General features: G+C 27.9%; 5 protein-coding genes across 8 annotated transcripts; 2 read left to right on the top strand and 3 right to left on the bottom strand.

Annotated features, from left to right (window-relative positions):
• Positions 1 to 65: 65 nt before the first annotated feature.
• On the bottom strand, positions 66 to 4,884 carry LOC127061720 (zinc finger protein 800). Of its 2 annotated transcripts, XM_050988996.1 has the most exons (9): positions 4,767 to 4,884; positions 3,679 to 4,029; positions 3,294 to 3,602; positions 2,912 to 3,089; positions 2,683 to 2,823; positions 2,444 to 2,595; positions 2,153 to 2,339; positions 1,799 to 2,071; positions 66 to 1,624 (listed from the first exon to the last, which is right to left on the bottom strand). In XM_050988996.1, exons 2-9 carry the CDS (start codon positions 4,024 to 4,026, stop codon positions 420 to 422), a joined length of 2,793 nt encoding a protein of 930 aa, XP_050844953.1. In that variant the 5' UTR covers positions 4,027 to 4,029; positions 4,767 to 4,884; the 3' UTR covers positions 66 to 419. The 2 variants fall into 2 exon arrangements, with proteins under 2 accessions (XP_050844953.1, XP_050844952.1); XM_050988995.1 differs by having other exon boundaries at positions 1,799 to 2,339.
• On the top strand, positions 4,879 to 6,755 carry LOC127061725 (ubiquinol-cytochrome-c reductase complex assembly factor 1). Its single transcript, XM_050989009.1, has 6 exons — positions 4,879 to 5,055; positions 5,268 to 5,483; positions 5,678 to 5,750; positions 5,867 to 6,033; positions 6,244 to 6,438; positions 6,620 to 6,755. Exons 1-6 carry the CDS (start codon positions 5,023 to 5,025, stop codon positions 6,716 to 6,718), a joined length of 783 nt encoding a protein of 260 aa, XP_050844966.1. The 5' UTR covers positions 4,879 to 5,022; the 3' UTR covers positions 6,719 to 6,755.
• Positions 6,756 to 6,883: 128 nt separating this feature from the next.
• Positions 6,884 to 9,930, bottom strand: LOC127061722 (sphingomyelin phosphodiesterase 1-like). The gene is made up of 8 exons (XM_050989000.1): positions 9,549 to 9,930; positions 8,980 to 9,290; positions 8,501 to 8,884; positions 8,242 to 8,414; positions 7,954 to 8,154; positions 7,518 to 7,869; positions 7,246 to 7,436; positions 6,884 to 7,164 (listed from the first exon to the last, which is right to left on the bottom strand). Exons 1-8 carry the CDS (start codon positions 9,619 to 9,621, stop codon positions 7,065 to 7,067), a joined length of 1,785 nt encoding a protein of 594 aa, XP_050844957.1. The 5' UTR covers positions 9,622 to 9,930; the 3' UTR covers positions 6,884 to 7,064.
• A 32-nt stretch (positions 9,931 to 9,962) lies between these two features.
• Positions 9,963 to 12,718, bottom strand: LOC127061723 (60S ribosomal export protein NMD3). Its single transcript, XM_050989001.1, has 11 exons — positions 12,406 to 12,718; positions 12,207 to 12,341; positions 11,979 to 12,129; positions 11,733 to 11,867; positions 11,504 to 11,612; positions 11,190 to 11,340; positions 10,973 to 11,115; positions 10,725 to 10,876; positions 10,538 to 10,653; positions 10,282 to 10,464; positions 9,963 to 10,188 (listed from the first exon to the last, which is right to left on the bottom strand). The coding sequence occupies exons 1-11, from the start codon at positions 12,453 to 12,455 to the stop codon at positions 9,990 to 9,992; spliced, it is 1,524 nt and encodes a 507-aa protein (XP_050844958.1). The 5' UTR covers positions 12,456 to 12,718; the 3' UTR covers positions 9,963 to 9,989.
• Positions 12,719 to 12,858: 140 nt separating this feature from the next.
• Positions 12,859 to 17,885, top strand: LOC127061721 (cyclin-dependent kinase 11B). 3 transcript variants are annotated; one of them, XR_007780938.1, is made up of 10 exons: positions 12,859 to 13,034; positions 14,211 to 14,585; positions 14,672 to 15,166; positions 15,255 to 15,446; positions 15,530 to 15,858; positions 15,942 to 16,268; positions 16,432 to 16,696; positions 16,799 to 17,029; positions 17,116 to 17,540; positions 17,629 to 17,885. XR_007780938.1 is itself a non-coding variant. In XM_050988998.1 (9 exons), the coding sequence occupies exons 1-9, from the start codon at positions 12,943 to 12,945 to the stop codon at positions 17,408 to 17,410; spliced, it is 2,601 nt and encodes an 866-aa protein (XP_050844955.1). In that variant the 5' UTR covers positions 12,859 to 12,942; the 3' UTR covers positions 17,411 to 17,885. The 3 variants fall into 3 exon arrangements, 2 of the variants coding, with proteins under 2 accessions (XP_050844955.1, XP_050844956.1); XM_050988998.1 differs by having other exon boundaries at positions 17,116 to 17,885; XM_050988999.1 differs by lacking the exon at positions 12,859 to 13,034 and adding an exon at positions 13,679 to 13,945 and having other exon boundaries at positions 17,116 to 17,885.
• Positions 17,886 to 21,962: the final 4,077 nt, after the last annotated feature.

Below are 21,962 nucleotides of genomic sequence, written 5' to 3' on the forward strand. Positions count from 1 at the left end.
AAGAGTTATATATATCATATAACATAATTTTATTTTCTTTTACATTTGTACGTAATCTTTGCTTTCTTTTTACAAAAAGCCTAGATACTATATGTAAAGTACGAATATACTTTATATATAATTTTAGTACGTTACCAAAATTTAAAATTGCTTTCATTAAATATAATATTATGCAATATTATTAATAGACACAATTATTTAATGTTATACATTGAGATTTACAATACTTAATCATAAAACAGTACTTTTTGCAATGCTTGTATTATTATACATGTCACTATGTGCCATGTATATTATATCTCACAAATTAATATTTTAATGTACATAAATTTAATATCCGTAAACAAATAACGAAAATATAACTCCAAATTAAAACACAATTTTAATGAAATATGTATAAATATAGAACTTCTTCAGTTTTACTTTTCTTCTATTATTGTGATTTCAGCTTGCTGTGTAAAATGTGGCACACGTGAAATTTTCATTGCAGTAGGTTTTAAATTTGTTGACTTTGTTTTAACCTCTATTTTATCTGCATTATTATCTTGTCCTAATGGTACTACCAGTGGCACAACAGAATCTTTTGATGATAGTTGTTCTACTGGAATGTCTGAATTTTCTTCTCCATTGTGTAAACGAACGAAAGATTTTTTATTTAATGTTTTACACGACGTCCCCTTAGCAAGTACAGTTTCTTTACGAAAAGCCGCTTCTTTTAGATCATAAATAAAATCTTTATTCACTGGTTTTACACGATTCCGTATAGGACGTTGAGGTTTTAAAGTATCTGTTGATACTGAAGAATTAGAATCCTTCCAATCTTTATTTTGACAGTCCGTTTTATTTTCATTGCTATCCATTTTTTTATCAGAATTCGTATCAATCGTAAAGCTTGGTTTTTCTGATTCTAGCTGTTTTGGAGAACATTCATCAGGCGTGCCAAAAATGACTTCCATAACCATTCTTTTAAGATCAGGATCACTGTCCAGTGTTCGGGTATGATAGTTCTCACTGTTTTTACTAAAATTTGAAGTGTTGTTGTTTTCATTGTTGACTGTAATAGAAACGTTATCGCCGTTATCACTGGAGCAAGATACTTCTTTACTATCAGCTTTTGTATTGTCAACATTCGCATTTACTACATTTTTATGATTTTTATCCACAGTCGCATTCTTTATTTTATAGTGATCTGCAGAATTGGAAGAATTAATCGATCTAGATTCATTTACATTTTCTTCCGTACTAGTTACATCAATGACAATGTCTTCATTACATGTATATTGATTCTGTGGTATTTCTACAACCATATCTGTTATAATTGTACGATTATTTTGAGCATTATGCATTTTATTACAATGAGCGACACAATCATATTTTACAAAACACTTAAAGTTACATAACTTGCAACGATATCGATTCCAACCAATATGAATGGCCATATGTCTACGTAAATTCGTCATTGATGTAAATTTCCTTTTACATGGAAGGCACTGTAACTTTCGAAGATTTGCAATGGTAGCTATTTTATTTTCCATTATTGTTGTATGATCAAGTTGGCTTCTTACTTCAGAAGATGATGAATTTAAATTTGAGTTAATATTATTGCCTGAATTTAAATTTGTTCCTATAATAATAATAATATATATTATATATATAATATATATTTAATAAATAATAATAAACTATTGTAATAATTTTAATTGTAGCTATAATTAAATAATATAATTTACACACAATATTCTACAATAAACTTAAAGTTTACACATAAAAATTTATGGATAAAAGAAAATATACTCACCTATAATATCATTTAATATTTTCAGCTGATTATCTACCACTACTTTTCTTTTTTTACTTCCATGCTTTACAGCAACTGTTTCAGATGTATATACAATTTCAGGAAAATCCAAAGTATTATTGGACGGAGACGAATCTTTACTCGTGTTATTAGATAGTTCTTGACTTTGAGAAACACCTATGTTTGATGAAACACTAACTACATCGATACTTCCATTAGAATGCTCATTGCCAATCATATCCCAGTCTGCATCTGTTAGGGTAGTGATGTTTTCTACACGAATAGATGTTTCATTTAATTCAGTTATTTCAGGAGAAATTTCTGCAGTGCCCGGTACGTTAAATATGGTATTACTATTCGTTGTTGTTTCTGCAGAATTTTTTGCAGTCTTCTTTTCTTTAGTTATAGCTTCGCTATATGCAGCAATTCGTCTCTGACAATGTTGCGAGTGTGAAAATAAAGCAGCCTTCCTATCAAATTTTTTGCCACATCCACCACATCTTTGAAGCTCTGAATCTGTTTCCAAATGATTCATCCATTCCTAAAATATAATAATATTTCAGTAAATATAAAAATCTAAAGATTCAAATATTTTCATAAATATTTACAAAATATAGAAAAATACTAGATTATAAAATTACGTACGCGAGTTTCGTTAGACGCGTGTAAGTCTATAATTTCAATAGATTTGTAATTATCTTGCTCTGTATCATCTGCTTGTGTTATTTCCTTACGAAATGCTTTCTCTTGAATTTGTATTCTCAACTTCCGTACTTGTTCGTTTGACATTCTGTGAACTGCAAAAAATGTTCACACGTGCAGTTTATTAATTATAAATTTACCAGAAAAAATAAAATGTTATAAATATATCGTGTTTTAAATACTTTTAAAGAGATGGCGATATACACTCCATGTATTCACGAATGTACTTGTACAGCAAGGACACGGATAACACATACGATGAGATGTATGTAATGTTTTCATATGAAACGTTAAGGTCTTTTTGGTGGAAAACTTAGCATTGCCTATATATAATTACATATATTAATATCTGATAAATAAACTTTAATTAAGTAAAAACATAAATGACTAGTGAATAAAAAATTTACTCACATATAGAACAAATCAAATTTGTAGTAGACAGTTGGTCAATGCAAAATTCATTATATTCATCGTTTGCTAAAGTTGGGATCAAATTATTATCTTCGTATATATCCTTTTTTTCTAAAAGTTGACCATTGGGTCCTAATATTCCAGTACTTTGGTTTATCATAGTTTGTAAGTTTGGTGCCTAAAACGGAAGCAATTAGTAATAACAGTATATTTATAACTTAATACAAATATAAGGTCACATTGAGCATATATTTATATGAACTTTGTTTCTCTTATTTAGTATGTAGAATCTACATCTGCTGTATTTTTCATATAAGCAAGAAAAAAGTAATTTATTATTAATAAAACAAAATATATTTAATTATGATTGCATTAAATTTACCTTTGCTTCATTTAAATCAGTTTGATAAATAATAGAAATTTCTGATTTATCAATTTCATCGCATGTACTAACATTATTTAAATCCAGGATATTAAAATTGTTATGATTGTTATTAAGTTTCATTTCTTGTGAATTATGATTACCACGTAATCTTTGCTTCTTTTGAAGCATATCTATTATAGTAGTGAGATCTTTCTTGTTTTCTTCTTTAGGTACATGACTTCTAAGAATTCTATCGTTATTACAATTTTCCTTCACTACCTCTTGTTCTGGTATATGTAAACGTATAAACGAACCTTTGGTATATGCCTATAAGTATCATTGGATAAATTGATACTGACTTTAATTATTAGTAAACAGACAGATATATTAATAATGCACTAACCTCATCATCATCAGTAAGAGCATTTTTATTTAAAGTAATATTAAATTTTTCTTTACAGTATACTCTTTTGTGAGAAATGAAATTAACGAGGCTTCTAAATAAACTACGACAAACACGGCACTCATACACAATATCGCATTCATAAGCTAAAATTGCTTTAACCTCATCACTACCATTTTCAAGAAGTTTGCTAACTTGAGACAATCTTGAAACACTTATGTCAATTGGTTTTCTTAAAGCTGATAAATCTGGAGTAATCACATTACTTGTTTCTTTTGTACCAAATTTTATTTTTCCAAATTTCGTACTATTTTTTTTATTTTTAGATTTTGCTTTCATGGTCTTCATTTTCTGAAAATAAATTTATTAAATGAAATGAAATTATTAAAACGAGGCTTTCTAATGATAAAAGTTAATACTTGTATCAACGTGAAAAAAAATATTTTTATTCAAATTAATACGTTATGAAAGTTTACAGAAAAAGGGAAAAATATTTTTATAATTTTTAATCAAAGTTTGCAAATAATAATATATAATCTCATAAAAATATCTTATATTTGGATTTAATATATTTATGTAATATAATAAGCTACTAAGAGATATATGATTTATCTTGATTACTTCAATACAAGCTAGGGATAATATATAAGCTTCTTTTAAGAATATTCTAATTAACATAAATCCTATTATACATGAAAGTTAATGATAAAGATAATTCATATATGTTTATAATGATATATTATAATTTATAATACATATTTACAACTTGAATGCATTAAAATTTGTTATATATTATAAATATTTAATCAATGATATTTAAAGAGTACAAAACATATCAAAAATGCACATTATAAAAGTTATCTAATTAAAAGATAACATATAATTACAATTTTCTTGATATAATGTATCTTTTTGCAATTAATAATTAAGTACCAAGAAAAAAGACCGAAAAACATGATTGTCTCTCATTGATATTAGGATGAAGAAGAATAGCTAATGTGTAGTGTCTCTCCTGCATTTTACAACAAGAAAATCGATTTCCACTCGGTGATTTTCGCTTCGTTTAGTGAAAGAAGAAACACATTTACCTGTTTTGAGGACTAACAACCGGCTCCGTGCGAAAATAGCAAAGAAATTATATCTAAATGTGGTCTCGCGATCTGTAGATTCGATCATCGGATGACCTCCATTTTCGGTAGAAGTTCTTGTGTTCACCGTTTGGCAAAACTTTTACGGGCAGCACTTTAGTTATACGTATGTGCAAATTCTACGAGTTTGATTACTTTTCAATGAGAAGACAAGTAAATCATTTTAAAGTTTTTTCATTGGAATAAATAAAATAAAATGCAATATAGTAGAACGTTTTCGTCTATAAAGGTGAGTTATTATTTATTATTAATAGGTTTCAGTCTAACCTTAGTAGAATTTACAATTTTTATTTACGGAATTTATAGTAAGTACATTATATGAGTATTTTAAATTACATCATGCCAGTTATGTATATTTAATAGTGTGCGTGTGTGTATGTATATGTATTTATACGTAAATATGTATAAATATATAATTATATTAAAAAAACAAATGATTAGTGCATAGTACCTCTACTGACAAACAGAAAGTGTATACAATGTGGTAATGTTAAACTTTGGTATCATGGATCATTTGCACGGACATTGCAATGGCCCGCAGTTAGAATTATTCATACAACGACTACTACTGAAACTTCTGCCATTGAAAAAGTGAAATCAACTAGTACATTAAAATGGATAATACAAAAATTAAAATTCATTGATTTTGAAGGAGCTGTAAGTAACAATTTTCATTAATAACATTAATATATTTAAATTCTTATAAATCTAATATCTTATATCAAGATTCATAACATTTATGAATTAATAAACGTTTATAAAATTGTAGTATATTAAAATTATGATTATTACAGAAAAATTATTTACTGTTAAATGATATTTATGTGAATTGTAAATTTTACTATTCCTAGAAAATAAAGACATATGCCTATTCAGAGTATGAATATATTGTAGATAAAATTGATTATTCTACATTTTACAAAGGTATGTTTATTATCTTTAATTATCAACATATATCTGTGTGTGTGTTCTGTATGTGCGTATATAAACTTTGAAATCTTCTACAATGATGTATGACAAATCTGTTATTTGTTAAACAGACTTTAACATGGCTGACACATTTTTTTCATGGTTCTTAATAACGGAATTACATGTATGGATGTTGATGGTACGTTTTATGGCAGAAGGGAAATATGGTAAAATAGCTAGAAATGCCTTAGTAGAAGCATTGTGGGATGATGTAGAAGTGAGATCAAAAAAGTTGGGAGTAAGTGTGTATGCACATATCCTTTTAATCATTTATATATTTCAAAACAATAAATTCCTTCTGTAAAGATTTAATCTATCACTTTTTATGTCAAAAATATTTGAATTATATAATATCAATATTTTTGCTCAATTATTATTTGCTTTACTTATAAAATATAAGTCACAATATCTATTTTAAATTGAATATTCAAATAAGTTCAATTTTTAGAAAATGAATCCAAGTATTAGAAGAAAACAAAAACTGGAATTATCATACCAATTCAATGCAGCTATACTTTCTTATGATGAAGGTATAATGTCTGATGACAAAGTACTAGCACGTGCATTATGGGAAACATTTTTTAATTTAGAATGCAATAATCCAGAGCTTATAGAAAAACTATTGATTTATGTTAGAAAGCAGGTAAATTTAAAATATATTATTTATTTCTCTAACTATCAAATAATTTTTTATTTAATGTAGTGAAGAAGTTCAATTTATTTAAAAATTCTTAAATAATATTTGAGAATGAAGGTTTTTTATCATTTTATAATGATATCTTAATTATATAAATTAAATGATACTATCAAATTTTGTTTTACAGATTAATCTCTTAGATAAAATATCATCACAGGAAATATTACGACATCCACAGATAAAATGGTTAGAACTAAAAAATATAAATATAGATAATAGTTTGTAAATAAAAAAATATGCAATAAAAAAAAAATTCATAGAGACTGTACTGTATGTAATTTTGTAATTATGTAATTTTGTTTATAGTATTATATAATATTTTTGAAATTAAATGATTATAAATTTATAATGTAGTAGGAATAATTTTTATTTTTATTTTAATTAATTAAGGATAATGAATAATATATAATAAAATTCTTCTTAATTATGACAAAGTAAATAGCAGACAATCTATATCATGGATTATAATTAAGATATGTCATTAATCTTCTTTGCAGAGTACTCTTCACTTTTTTATACAAAAATAAGTAAGCATTAGCAATAAAATATTTATAATACTTAAATTATCATAATTAGTGTGGTACAGTAACAATAATACTATTTATGTATTTTTCCTTGCACTTTAAATCACAGTTTTTTTGCAAAGCTGCATCAGCATGTTTGAAAAAGTTTCTGAAAAAAAAAAAACAATACATTGAATATTAGAGATTAGAAAAAGAAGAATCATTAAATATAACTATTTCATAGTCTTACTTATAATATCGATTTAAGGTATCCTTATTATTTTTCATATCTAAAAACCAATTATTTAAAGAGTCTAGTGACAAATCTGTAAGATTATATTCATTCTTAAACGAATATGATTTGTACCATTGCGGCTGCTGAGTTGGATGTTCATTTGCTAGTGTTATATTATAGATCCAATTTTCAAAATCTTTAACAGTCTGTAAACATGAAATAATTTACAAATATTATTGTGAATTATATCCTATAATTAATCTATTTTTTTTAATAGATAAACTTACGAGCGTATTATTATCAATGGTATATAGCTTATAATTTGGATTCAAATTTATATAAGTTGTAATGCTACCTCCATTCCATGCTATATGACTAACATTTTTTGCATTTTTATCTTTGTAAACAATCCGTAATTCGTCATTATGTGTATGACCATTGAATTGAGCAACAATAATGTGAGAAAATTTGTTAATAATTTTGAGATATTCCCTTTTCCATATATATTGACAATCGTGATCACCAGGTGGAATATGACTTAAAATATGTACAAGTTCTTTATTTTTTTGAGCTTGTGTAAGTGTTTCCACTAACCACTGTAATTGTCCATCAGGGTCTTGGTGTTGATGTAATAACCACCTAAAAAAATAATTTCCTGTGTTAACAATGGTATTAACAAAAGAAAGAACTTTGTTCTTTTCTTTTTTTTTCCCCATTACATACCAGTTATAACAGTAACAAACATTGCTATTCAGAGCTATGATTCTAAATCCTTTTCTAGGTGATAATGTATAAAATCCTCCTTGTAAAATAGTAGCACGAGTAGATTCTGGTAACCATCCAAAACTAATCCATAAATCTGCTACCAAGCTATACAGCCAATCTGTACTTAAATTATCATCTGTAATATTTTGAGGTGCAAATCTGGACAAATAAATGTTTATTGTTTACATTTTTCTTTGATGATTTGATATTAAATTTAAAATAATATCAATTCTACAAATAACTCACTGATTCATAGGATGTGATTCATGATTACCAAGTATAGGATAAACTGGTATATCTTTAAAATGTTTATAAATCTCACTGTAGGTTTTATGAAGAATTTCTATATTTCCCTTCATTGAAGTTTCCCAAACACCATGATCTATTACATCTCCAGTAAAGTAAATATAATCAATGTTCTGAAAATAAAAATTTTTTCAGCAGAGATTTATTGTATATAAGAGTTAAATTGTTTTCACCAGGATATACTTTTATCTAATCATACCTGATGTGTTACTTTGATATGAGATAATGCATTTATTACTGAATGCCATGGAGTATCACACTTATTATAATCTGCCCAATAACCAGCTGTTTTGTTACTTGAGTTTGTAATATTCTGTCCTTTGCGACAACAGGTAGGTTCATTACAGAATGAGTTGCCATATGGCTCATATTTAGGATCATAATGAATATCAGTTATTTGTATAATTTTTATTGTATCATTACTTTCTTTCATTGAAATTTTTTCAGTAGATATATGATCGATGGGAACTGTCCATTCATATTTTTTAACATTGAAAGGACAAGATTTAGATTCCAAAACAATTCCACAAATATCAGATGCATGTATATTTGATTTTGAATCTATTATATGAAGAATTATTGGCTATAAACAAATAGATGACCTAATATATTATAAATGTAAATATAATTACAAGTATTGGTATTTATCTTATAAAATATAAAAAAGCGCATACATACCAAATTCAATTTGACAATACCAGTACAAACTCTTTCAGTTTGAAAATTCAATAATACACATAATTTAATTACGTTCTTTGCAATATCATTTTCAGACATGCCTTGTTGTCGAAATTTAATAAAAGTTTGAAGAATTGATTTACATATAGTACAAATACCCATACTATTTAAGGCAGTAAAAGTTCTCCAATTAATAAGTTGTAATTCATTTGGCAAAGTCAAAACTTGAATTGATTCTTTAAACATTTTTGTTTCTTCTCCTGAGTTTACCCATTTAGTAATTTCATCCATCACTGATGTAACATTGATATCTGTCATTTTTAGTAAGATATTTAAAAAATGATAAATTTTTTCTTTATAACATTTTTGCTTTTTTTTAATTTTTTATTTTTAATATTATTTATTAATATTTTACTTATAATTTTTTTAATTTTATGTATGTATATAAATACAATTTCAATTAATGTTATATCAAAGAATTTTAAATAGAAAATATTAAATACTGCATTGGAAGAATAAAACATTCATTAAAATGCACGAAAAGATATATTAATTCGAATTTATATTACCTTGTATATCATTATTAAATCCATTTACAAGTGAGAATATAGAAAAAATAAGTAATATGATGTTAAATCGCATATTGATCTACCTTAAACAGTTTAATTTAAGAGTAGTACAGTTATTCATATACTGATAGAAATAATTCGTTTTATTCAGCTAATTCTACATTAACTTATCACCCCTACTTTTTAGTAACATGATCTTATACGTGGCATACTTCGATACGTGATAAAAGTTGTTTTTCTAAATATAAATATATGGAGTACTTGACAAGTTTAATCTTCCCACTTATATCAAGATCGACTCTATTTGGAATTAAATCAACATGACGAAATAATTCGATACAATTATACGATTTTACAACTAAAAATTTTTTACAAAGTTTTAGATTAATATTACTTTGTCATAAATAAAAAAAATAAACAAAACAATACATCTTTATTATTTTATTCTAAAACCTGACATATTTTGTTATCATCATCAATCACAAGATCATCAAGCATTTCCTCAAGTGTAATTTGTGGAATACTTGGATCGATCTCATTAGTATCGACAGGTATATGTTTTTTAGAATCTCTAAAGATGTTAATATTTTGTCGCATTTCTGGATCTTCCTCTAATTCATCCAGGAAATCGTTATACGCACTGAAACATCAAAAATGAGACTTAAATATAAAACAAAAGTATGTCCTTATAAAAATATACTTATGTTTTATATTTATAATAAAAATTACATACTTATTGTCTGTACTCATGCTAACAATGTCATCAGCAATGTGTTTCAATTTCCATATTCTGGCTCTACGACGTGCAGCTTTATCAACTCCATAAAATTTCTTTACTAAGATGACATCAGGTACTGTATCTCCATCTAATTTATCAAAATTATCATCATTAATGTTGCTATTACCAAGGGCATATCTGAAATAAGAATACAGATTGATATTTTTGCAATATAACAATAAATTATCTGTAATTGTGAAAAAGAATTTACCCGAGTGCTGAATCTCCTGGCTTAAGTACATGACCTAAATGCGTACGAGTATGAATTGGACTATCAACTATTCCTAGTTCTGCAGCTTTGACCAACCAGACATCGGATATAACATGCTAATACAAAAAATATATAAATAGATAAAGAAATTGATCTATTATGTAAAAATGAAATGAATTTTATATACCTTGGTTGAAATACTTCCTTGACCTGGAAAAACTTTCTTATGTTTATCTTTCACAGGTTCTATATCCATTACTATATACTCAATCAACTGCTTTGGATTGCAAATACTGTTAAAAGGATACCTCCAAAATACAGTAGCACTTACTTCTGCAACTGAAGATAAATATTTATATCGCTATATTAGAGTTATATTACAAATATATATATATATATATATATAGTGACAAAAAATACTTTTCTATCACATACTTTGCCCAGATGATACATCTATAAGATGTACAGAATTTGTAATTCTATGAATAAGACAAACAGAACTCAATCCTCCTAGTTGATGCGTTAACTTTTTTGGTAAGCATACTACGCTATCTTTGGAAACTGGAACAATTTCCACACTGAAAAATTGTTATTAATAATAAATATATAAACTCATATAATAAATATATAAACAATAATAATATAAATATACCTGTATGTAAATTTATAATTATAAATATTGCTATGTATATCATGTGAAATTAATTTTTTGGAATGTTGATAACGGCAAGGTATAACTGTTACCAAAAAATCAACCATTTTCCTAGCTGCTGCTTCATTAGCATAAAAAAAATCTAATCCATCTGAAATTATTATGAGTTTATATTAATAATTAACCTGAAAATTAAATAATATATCTTGTTTTGTTATATCATTGGCAAAATATTTTTATTATTAGTTATAATCTATAATCTATGAAATAATTAGTTTTTATCTATTAATTAGAGAAGGTGATTTTTCAATTACCATGAATAGGTTTTATACCCAAAGTTTGCTCATGAGCTCTATGTTTTAAAATAAGCTGCTCTAAATAAAAAAATGTCTTCTTATTTATACCCTTCTGCCTAATTTGTACCTAAATAAAGCGTTTTTTCTTTATTAATTTATAAATAACAGTAATGCAAAACTATTGATTTTATTATATAATCATTATATAATAGTTAATTTTTGAAAAAAAATATCTCATAATACTTACAGATGCACGCCAATAATCTTTTGCTTCAGTACGATGACAATCATCACACATTTGATGATTTACAATGTATTCAACAACAAATATTTGTTGCAGAACAGTTCCTCCTATTACTTCTGCATGTACTGTTAATTTAACCTAAAAAAATTTTATATATGAAAAAATTTTATATATAAAAACAAAATTTTGTATATAAAGTTTTAATAAAAAAATTTTTTAATTATATTAAAATATTGATAAAGAAATTACCTTTAATCTTTTTGAATGAGGTTCTGTCCACACAAAGCCAGCGTCAATTAATTTTACACGATTTAATCCTTTTAATTTTTTTAAACATAATGCTAATAATTCTCTAGATTCTAAAGCTGCGTGTATCCATTCCATAGGTGGCTGTAAATATCTATGCCAAAATATATACATAAGTTTACATATGCTAGGTATATTTATAAAATATGGAATTCAAAACTGAATATGTACCTTTCACATCCTTTGCAAAATTGAAGAGTTACCTGTTTAGGTATACCTTCTGTAATATCAACTTTTGTACGCAGACATGCTACACACATGTTAGCAGGGTTTGGTTCAATTTGAGCACCACATTCGCAACACAAACTATAAAATTAATGTATTGTTAAATTATTTTTTTATTTTAAAGTAGAAAATTAGATATACTCACATCATTGCTTTACTTTGTGTTGTTGTATCGAAGTTCTCAACATATTCCATTTTGTAATATTTTTTTTCTATTTATAATATATGAATTTCTTGAGTATAAAAATAGGTTGGAAAATTTAGATAATCTTGATTAACCTTACTGCACCACGTGTCGAACAAGTTGTAAATCCCATTCGTAAAATTTCAATGTCTCAGTTTCAAGAAAAATTCATCAGTTCTCCGGTAGAGGGCTATATCGCTACTATCAAAAAGGATATACATATGAGAAACTGAAAAGTATATGTTTACAATACTAACCTACTTACTCACACACAAAACCAATTGTTATGTTGCGGAGAAAGGACAAGCTTATATACCGATATGATAGACGCATAGTGGGGAGGAGTTCCCCGTTTGTATTTGTAGTTCATATTTTGTCCATACTTGCGCTGAAGTCACACATGCTTCGAGCGGAAGACTAGTTTTAACCGCTTTTATACCGTGAAGTGGCGTCGGTAGTTCCAGTGGGTTGCGAGATCGAAGATTTTAGTTTAAAAATATGTCAGAAGACGGAGCGGATATGGATATTGATAATCAAAGCGAAGACGGAGAAATCAAGAAAAGTCCATCAAAAGATATGGATGACTTCAGGTATTGTAAACAAAATAATAAAGTAAGGTTATGTCGCTTGTCTGATAGACTTGCATATTTAGATATATCACATGTTTATTACGTTTTATTTACGATTTACTTTGTTAGTCATGCTTTTAGAAATTTGTATACATATATATATATATATATATATATTTACACACCTTGATTTTATAGTTGTATACACACGCACACGTGCTCGTGTTAAAATGAATAGTATTCATTTCTATTAATTCCCATTTATTTATTACTTTAGAATAGAAATGCATAATGATCGCGATTCTGCGAACAATTTAAACTTCATTATTTTAGAAAATTATATATTTTATATTTGTGCAACAAAATAATAATTTCAACTTAACCTATTTCCTATCTATCTTATTTCAAATTTTATTATCTATATAAGAAAATATGATCGTGCCATATTAGGATATTTGATGAATGTTTATGTAAATATGTTGAATGTTAAATGAAATCATATATTTTGTTCATTTAACTAAAAATAAATAAAACAGTAATATAATAAAATGAAAGAAATAACATTACAAAATGTGGCTAACTTTTTCGTATAATTTATATCACGTTAAAAGTTTTTATTGATACTTTCTAGTTCAAAGTTTTTCCGATAGAGTCGCTGTAGTCTAGTTTGAGTAATCAATCGGTAAAGACGCGCGTAATATATGCGATTGATACAAGTGCATTAAATTTCCGTGAAAAGGAGGGATATTATTATGTTTAATTACTAATTATAGGATTTAATCGAACTTTTTTATATTTCTGGAATGTTAAGTTTTTTGATAACTTACGTACATTCCTTGATAAAAGGGTTCGAAAAGTGTGTTAAGTGATAACGTATTGCGTTACGTATGTACATAATGCCGAGGAATGCTCATGTTACCAAGATTCTATAGGTACTACATTTCGAGATATCAAACGTACATAAAATGAAATTAGTATGGCGTTAATTGCTAATTGAAATATTCAGTCGATTGTTTTTTTTTCATATTTTAAACCATATATATAGATTATTTATATTATTTCTATATCAGTGTTCATAAAATATTCGTTTATTTTTATAGTTTATTAATGTTAATTATAGTAACCAATAAAATAAAGCTTCTAAGAGTAAGGCATATATAGTTAATATGTATTTATATATTAAAATATATGTTTTAGTTTTTCCGAAGAAGATGGCGGAGATACAGCTGATTCCTTAGATATAAAACCACCACAGGCTGTAATTCGACATAGAAAATCAGGATCTTCTCATAGAAGAGAGAAACACAATGAAAGAAGAGATCGTCGTGAAGAAAAAGAACGTAAATCACGTCATCATGATCGTGGAGAAGATAGACATAGAGACAAACATAGACATCGTAGACATGGTATGGATCCATTGGATAGATCAGAGAGATCGGAAGGTTCTAAAAGAGAAAGAGAAAGAATGGAACGATTAGAGAGAATGGAGAGCCATTCTAGAGATAGAGAATCAAGACATGAGCGAAAGGAACGTTCAACGGGTGATAGAGTATTGGAAGATTTAAGGGAAAGGTATTTTTTTTTTTTTTTTTTTCTTTATGTATTGTATTTCATTATTCTTATATAGTAGATATTAATTCTTCTTATCTTTTTTTAAGATTGTTGGATAAGAGAAGGGAAAGAAGAGAGGATCCTCGAGAATTGCGTGAATATAAAGTTGAATCCCGACGAGAAATACGTTTAGAGGATCCCCGTGAAATTCGTGATTCGCGAGATCGCAGAGAAGTACGAATAGAAGACATACGTGAACGTCGTGAAATGCGAACTATCGATGATGGCAGTAGTCGTCGTGATATTCGAATGGAAGAACGCAGGCAAATTCGAGTTTTAGAAGAGCAATATTCTGAAGCAGATTTGATGGAAAGAACAGAGAGGAGTGAGAAGCGACACAAGAGATCTCATAAACATGATAGATTCCGTGACAGAGAAAGAGAAAAAGTTGAACGAGAAAAAGAACATAGAGAGAAACAATTACGAGAAGCAATGGAAATTGTAAATACAGAGATGGAAGTCGATGAAATGGAAGTCAATGAAATTCAAATACATCCAAAAGAACCAAAAGAAATGACAGAGCAAGAACTTAGAAAAGAAAGGTGATAAGAGCAAATTATAAATATCGTTCGTTTTTTTTTCTTTCATCTTTTTTCTTAAAGTATTAATAATTTATTTTCGAAATTATAGATTATTGGAAGCGGATAGAGAAATGGCTAGAAGAAAAGAAGTTTCGCGTTTAGAACTAGAAGCTAGACGATTGAAACGAGGTGAAAAGCGACCACTGAGTCCTGAAACTAATCAAGACCCATCTATTGTTGAGTTATCGGATGAAAGTCCTAGTCCAGTACAATCCGATGAAGGACGTTCGAAATCGGTCGAGTAAGTTCATGTTGTAAATTATACATCGTGTCATATCAAAAATTACACAAATAATTTGACATTTAACTAAATTTTTTTTGTAGATCCAAGCATTCCTCGGACGGACAAAGAAGTATACATCAGAGATCATCAGAGAAATATTCTTCCGATTCTTCGGATTCTAGTAGTGATGAGGACGACGAATCAAACGAATCAAACAAGGGTTCTAACGGTGATTCTAACGATGGATCTGATTATAACAATCCGAGTCCGTTATCCGTAGAGCGGTTAGCAAAGTCTGATCATTCGGATGGAGATTCACCTGGTCATGTGGATCCAAATGGTACTGTCAAGAATGCAGAGGAAGAAGAAGAAGAAGAAGAAAAGAAAAACGAGGAGCCTGAATTACCTCCATATTTACCAGCCATTCAAGGTTTCTTTTATATTACTTATTTTTAAAAACAAAACAATAATTTAATGTTACATGCCACAAAAAAAAATGAAAATTATTTTTAGGTTGCAGAAGCGTTGAGGAATTTCAGTGCTTAAATCGTATTGAAGAAGGTACATATGGTGTTGTATACAGAGCACGCGATAAACGAACGGATGAAATCGTTGCATTAAAAAGATTAAAAATGGAGAAAGAAAAAGAAGGATTTCCTATTACCAGTTTAAGAGAAATTAATACTCTATTGAAGGCACAGCATCCTAATATCGTAACTGTTCGAGAAATAGTTGTTGGTAGTAACATGGACAAGATATTTATAGTTATGGATTATGTAGAACATGATTTGAAGTCATTGATAGAAACAATAAAACAGAAGAAGCAAGTTTTTATACCTGGTAAGATTTTATTAACTTTTTTACTATCTTTATGTAAGAACTTTATATATTTTTTTAATATATTTTTATACATGTTTAATTTTATATTTTATATATTATATATTTTTAATTTTATATGTTTTTTATTACTAGATACTGATGAAAAAAATTTTTATTATTTCAGGTGAAGTAAAGTGTCTTATGCAACAATTATTACGTGCGGTAGCTCACTTACACAATAATTGGATTCTTCATCGCGATTTAAAAACATCAAATTTATTATTAAGTCATCGAGGTATTCTAAAAGTAGGTGATTTCGGTTTAGCTCGTGAATATGGTTCTCCACTGCGACAATACACGCCAGTTGTAGTTACACGTTGGTACAGAGCACCAGAATTATTGTTAGGTGGCAACGAATATAGCACACCCATTGATATGTGGTCCGTAGGGTATGTAGCATATTAATATTCGTGATATTAATTATAATAGATATATAAATATTATTTAAAAAAAAGGCATGCAATGTTAATTATATTAAAATATTCTTTCAGATGTATTTTTGCGGAATTACTTAGGATGGAAGCTCTCTTTCCAGGAAAATCAGATATTGATCAATTGAACAGGATATTTAAGGAATTGGGTACACCAAGTGATCGTATTTGGCCAGGATACAGTAAATTACCAATGGTTCAAAAAATTCCATTTGCTCACTATCCTGTAAATAATTTAAGACAGAGATTTAGTTTATCACTCTCGGATTTAGGCATTGAATTATTGAACAAGTAATTAAAACATTAAATATATTTTTTCTGAATAAATAATCATACAATGAAATAATTAATCTTAACTATTTTAATATATTTTTCAGATTCTTAACGTACGATCCACAACAACGTATAACAGCCGATGATGCATTGAAACACTCCTATTTCACGGAAGCACCCTTACCAATTGCACCAGAAATGTTTCCCACCTGGCCTGCCAAATCAGAATTAGGGCAAAGAACAGCAAATGCATCACCTAAACCACCTAGTGGTGGAAAAGAATACAAACAGTTGGGAGATGATGACGATGCTGATCTAAGTAATTCAGGCTTTCACATGGGATTGATGGATGGTGGTAGACAACCACCTGTTGGAGGTGGTTTTCATTTAAAGTTCTAACAATTGTAACAAATTCTTTGTTGGTACAAAAGTAAATATCATTTTTGGGTATATATATGTACATATATATACAAATAAATTCGTCAAGACATCAGAGGGTAATTTATAAAAAAGGAGGCACTGCATTTTTGTGAGTTTTTCAAACATTTAATTAACATAATGAAATAATCGATAAAGTTATTTAAATTGATTTATAGCGTTAACTATTTACTGTGCAGAGTTTTTTTACATAATGGCGCAATAGACAATGCTGTGTCCGTCTATGATCGACGATTCGAAATGATTATTTTTATATAATTGTTTTATACAACACAGCCGTTTATACGCATTTAAGACTTCTGTTTATTGCAAGGTAACTTTTATTTGTAATATATAATTATGTGAAAAACATTATACTGTATATAGTTTTTAATGAATTCTTTATTCTATGTAGTCTTAGGAGATATAAGTGAAATATATAAATTTTACACGCGAAGTTTTTCATATTTTTATTAGATTAGAAACTAATATGAACTTGTCTATGATCACAAAATCAATCACGCAATATTTATGATAAATTATCTGCTCATACAATTTCGTTTTTATTATTCTCATCCTATTTAAGAAGATATCCCTTAGAAATATATGTGTAAGTATAAAATAAAATTAAATTAATAGGTATATAATGGAAAAATATAAAATCAAATATTTTTTTGCATTCTTTTATTTATATTTTTTAAATTTATATGCGTATAATTTAATTACATGATAGAAATAAAATATAGAAAGAATTTTATGCTGTTACATCTTTGATTTTCATCATGTTATTCAAGAAAAAAGCAGTCTTTACAATTGCAAATTAAAACTTATTAATAGCAGATACACATTTTTATAAATAATTATCCGTATCAATTCTATCATAAATATTTCATTTTCCAGCATTGTTCATATTTTTTGGAAGACCCAATAAAGTGTTAATAATCTCGGAATTACGTTTTGGATAGCAAAGCCGTGGCGATGCCATTAGCAGTCTAGCAAGTTGCAATTCGTTGTCCTGGAAAAAAAGTCGATTTTAAGTATTATTTTTTATTAAGACATACGATTTTATAATTCATTACTATTCATAAATCATGTTTATGTATTGTTCCTTAATATCAGTAATTTAAATTCATTCTATAGAACTGATATTCTGACGTAATTTGTTAATTAATTAAGTATATAATCGAAGAGAAAAAAATTTTACCAATCCTCTTCCATAAGGAACGTTCATCGAGAAAACGTTCCTATCTGTATCATCCATACTGGCAAATATCTGATAGATAATTCCAACCATAAGAATGAGAATGTATAAGAACTTCATTTTGATGTTGACTTCGATCTTTCTACTGCAAAAAACAAGAAGAATTTGTATTTATGTACATTTATAGGATAAACGAAGATTTTCGCAAAATTTTTATTTCTTTTTTAACGCTATAATGCGGAAGACGGAAAATCCCGTTTTATTTCATCCATATTTCTGGAAGTTAAGACAATTTTAGACTCATAAAACTTCCTGAATTAAATGCGACTTCAAATATTATGTAATTTTTATTGGTGTCAAGTGTACTGTAGGAAATCACCAAAAATAGTCCATGCCACATAAATTATACCGCGTATAAGGTGTTAATCAGTTAAAAAAAAAAAAAAAAAAAAAAAGATAAAAATAATAATCTTCTAGATAATATCCATTAAATGAAATGATTTTAATAATTCAAAGACTTTTCGGAATAACACTTTAGAAGCTTCATATAAAATATTAAAATTGATCCTTACCTTTTTATATTCTTAGAAACTTAGAATTTTCTACTGCAAATCTAGAACTGCCGCAAGTACATTGCTCAAGGAATAAGAAGGTAATGTTATCGGTTATCGGAAAACGCGCTTCTTTTATACTAAACTGATTTGTTCAAGCTCCATTGGATTTCCTCTGTTTGTGACAGCTGACTGTTCTCTGTTACAGACAAGTCTCCTGTTTCTGAACAACGAAGACGTCTTTTTACGTGAATGCGCGAATGCGTTAAAGCGCTTTTAATTTCTTTCTTTCGTATGCAGAAGATAAATATGACAGATTATAGAAATAGATTTATTATTTCGATGAGGTAACTAAATTAACTTACTCATTGATGTAAACATTTTGTATAATACATATATAATTGCAGTTTTTTAATTATCATATGCAGATTTATCCTTGTTAGTTTTCAATGCATAGAAAAATCAGATATAAGAATAAGAAATGAAAAAAAAATAATGAAAATCTATTAACTTTTGGATTTTTTCCAATATTTAAAACTATTTCGTTAAAAGTATTTAGTTAACATAGATAACGTTATATGTATATTAGTAGGATAAATGATAAATTAACAAAGACCATTGACGACCTAATCTTATATTTTTACGAGCGTAGAAATATTTGTTATTGAGATCGTTAACTTTTCGATTATCTATTGGATTCATTAGTATATATGTTATTCATGATGAAGAAATATAGGAAGAAGATCCATGATTGATCAGTAAGCAGAGATAGAGACACTTCGTCTCATGACGATGCTCCTCTTTTCTAAGGACCATAATATATATTCTGAAATGTATGAAAAGAACAAATAATAAAGAAAGAATGAGAAATAAAAAAATAAATAAAATGAAAAACTATCTTAGAAAGGGCGAGGACAGAAAAAATAGAGAAATAGAAAGAAGAGAATCCATACGCCACAAGAGTCCATGTGCGAGATAGAAATCCTGAAACGTGGGTTGGGGACCTGGGTCACTAACCCACGAACCAGAAAAGTTGCTTAGCTCGACATCCTGTCCTTGAACCGTTCTTAAAACCCTCCAAAGTGGAAGTGGAAGAAACGATCGGATCATAGCGAGGATTAGATCTTTGCCACGTCGAAGTGTGGCGAATGTATCTCATCAACAGTCTTTTGTTCAATTTCATTGAACTCTGGAAATATTTCTTGGAAGAATGAGAAATGGAAAATAATTCCTTAAAAAATACAAGTTATTAATTATAGCTTTCTAATGGGTCGATTTTTCAAACGTTCTAAAACATCGATTTAATCTTCTAACTCATTTTTCCTTTTTTATATCTTTTCATCTGCATATCATTAGTAGGTGAAGATACAGCTTTTAAAGGAGCGAAGTGCTTAATTTACAACAGAATAGAAAAATAGAAAGATTTTTTACATGTCAAATGTATTGCCGAAATCTTAAAGCGATTATACAATACAATCATTTAAATTACGTATTAGCATTCCTATTCGTCCTTGGATTAATAGCATTCTCTTGTCCGTCTTAAAAAAATTGAAAGATAATCTCTGGACACACAGTATCTTATAATAGTTAATGGACCGCATTACTAATGCTTTATAATAAGATGCGACACGTCAAAACGCAAAGTGGATTTCAGTAACGGAGGTCACTGATCTCGATGCATATTAATTCGTTATCGACATATTAAGTATAGTTTTGTAACTGCCTACACGAATCAAATGGACTCATCAACTATATACAAAAGTTATTCCAAAGCTTTTTCAAAATATTGATTACGTTTTTTCTTATTGCGAGTATGTACACTTCTTAATATTGTAAATGTATTTATTCTATTATTTCTATTTAATTTGTTGTTACATACATATATATTTAGAAATATTTATTTGGCTTTTAATAGGTTTAAATAATTAAAGTTCTAATTTATCTTGAGGAAAATGAAAAGAATCTACAAGGAAACCAATATGTATTCGTTTAAGGTAGATCTTTGTTTTCAACTGTATATAAAACGAGAAGATAACAGGACCATTCTCGCAGCCCCTCGCGCATTCTCATGCTATTAATAACTTTCTGCAGTTTTCTGGTTTCGGTGAAAATTGACTCTGTTTGGCCATATACAAGTTCAAGGGGATTCGTTGACATTCTTTCAAATACTTTATCTTTCGAAGAGATTCGTTATTGCCCGGTCTAAGTCTATTACTTTTCTTAGTCCCTATCAGGTTGACGAAAGTGGGAAGAAAAAATAAAGACAAAACTCAGATGCAAATGAGAAGAACCGAACGATCCGTCGGTTAAGAAAAGGGAGAAAATTTCATTTGATATTTGATATATGAAAATGAAATTGCAACGATCCCCAATCCTCGTCCCATTGTACTTATGACTCTTTATATTTCTGTAAAATCATATTGGATCTACTCACGGTGTAATCAACAATATAAAAATTTGCAGGGAAATAGAAGAAGAGAGTAGAAAATGGAATAATATAATGAAAGATCAAGAAGAGTTGTTGAATTCTTACACAACAAATTGTTACATAATTTCTCATAACATCAAATTAACAATCCAATTTCCTGAAAATCCTCCAAAAATCCAAAAGTCAGTGGATGTATGAACGAAGTTCTCATCAACTACTGGTTCACTTCTTTCAGCCCTAAAATATCATTTTACAAAGTATCGTTCTACGCTTAATTGTTTATTTTGTCTCTGATCAATTTCATCATTTCTTCCTAGTACACTCATCGGCTTTAGATGTTTTCCGACACACCCT

This window comes from Vespula vulgaris, chromosome 2 (assembly GCF_905475345.1).
Source record: "Vespula vulgaris chromosome 2, iyVesVulg1.1, whole genome shotgun sequence".
NCBI lineage: Eukaryota > Metazoa > Arthropoda > Insecta > Hymenoptera > Vespidae > Vespula > Vespula vulgaris.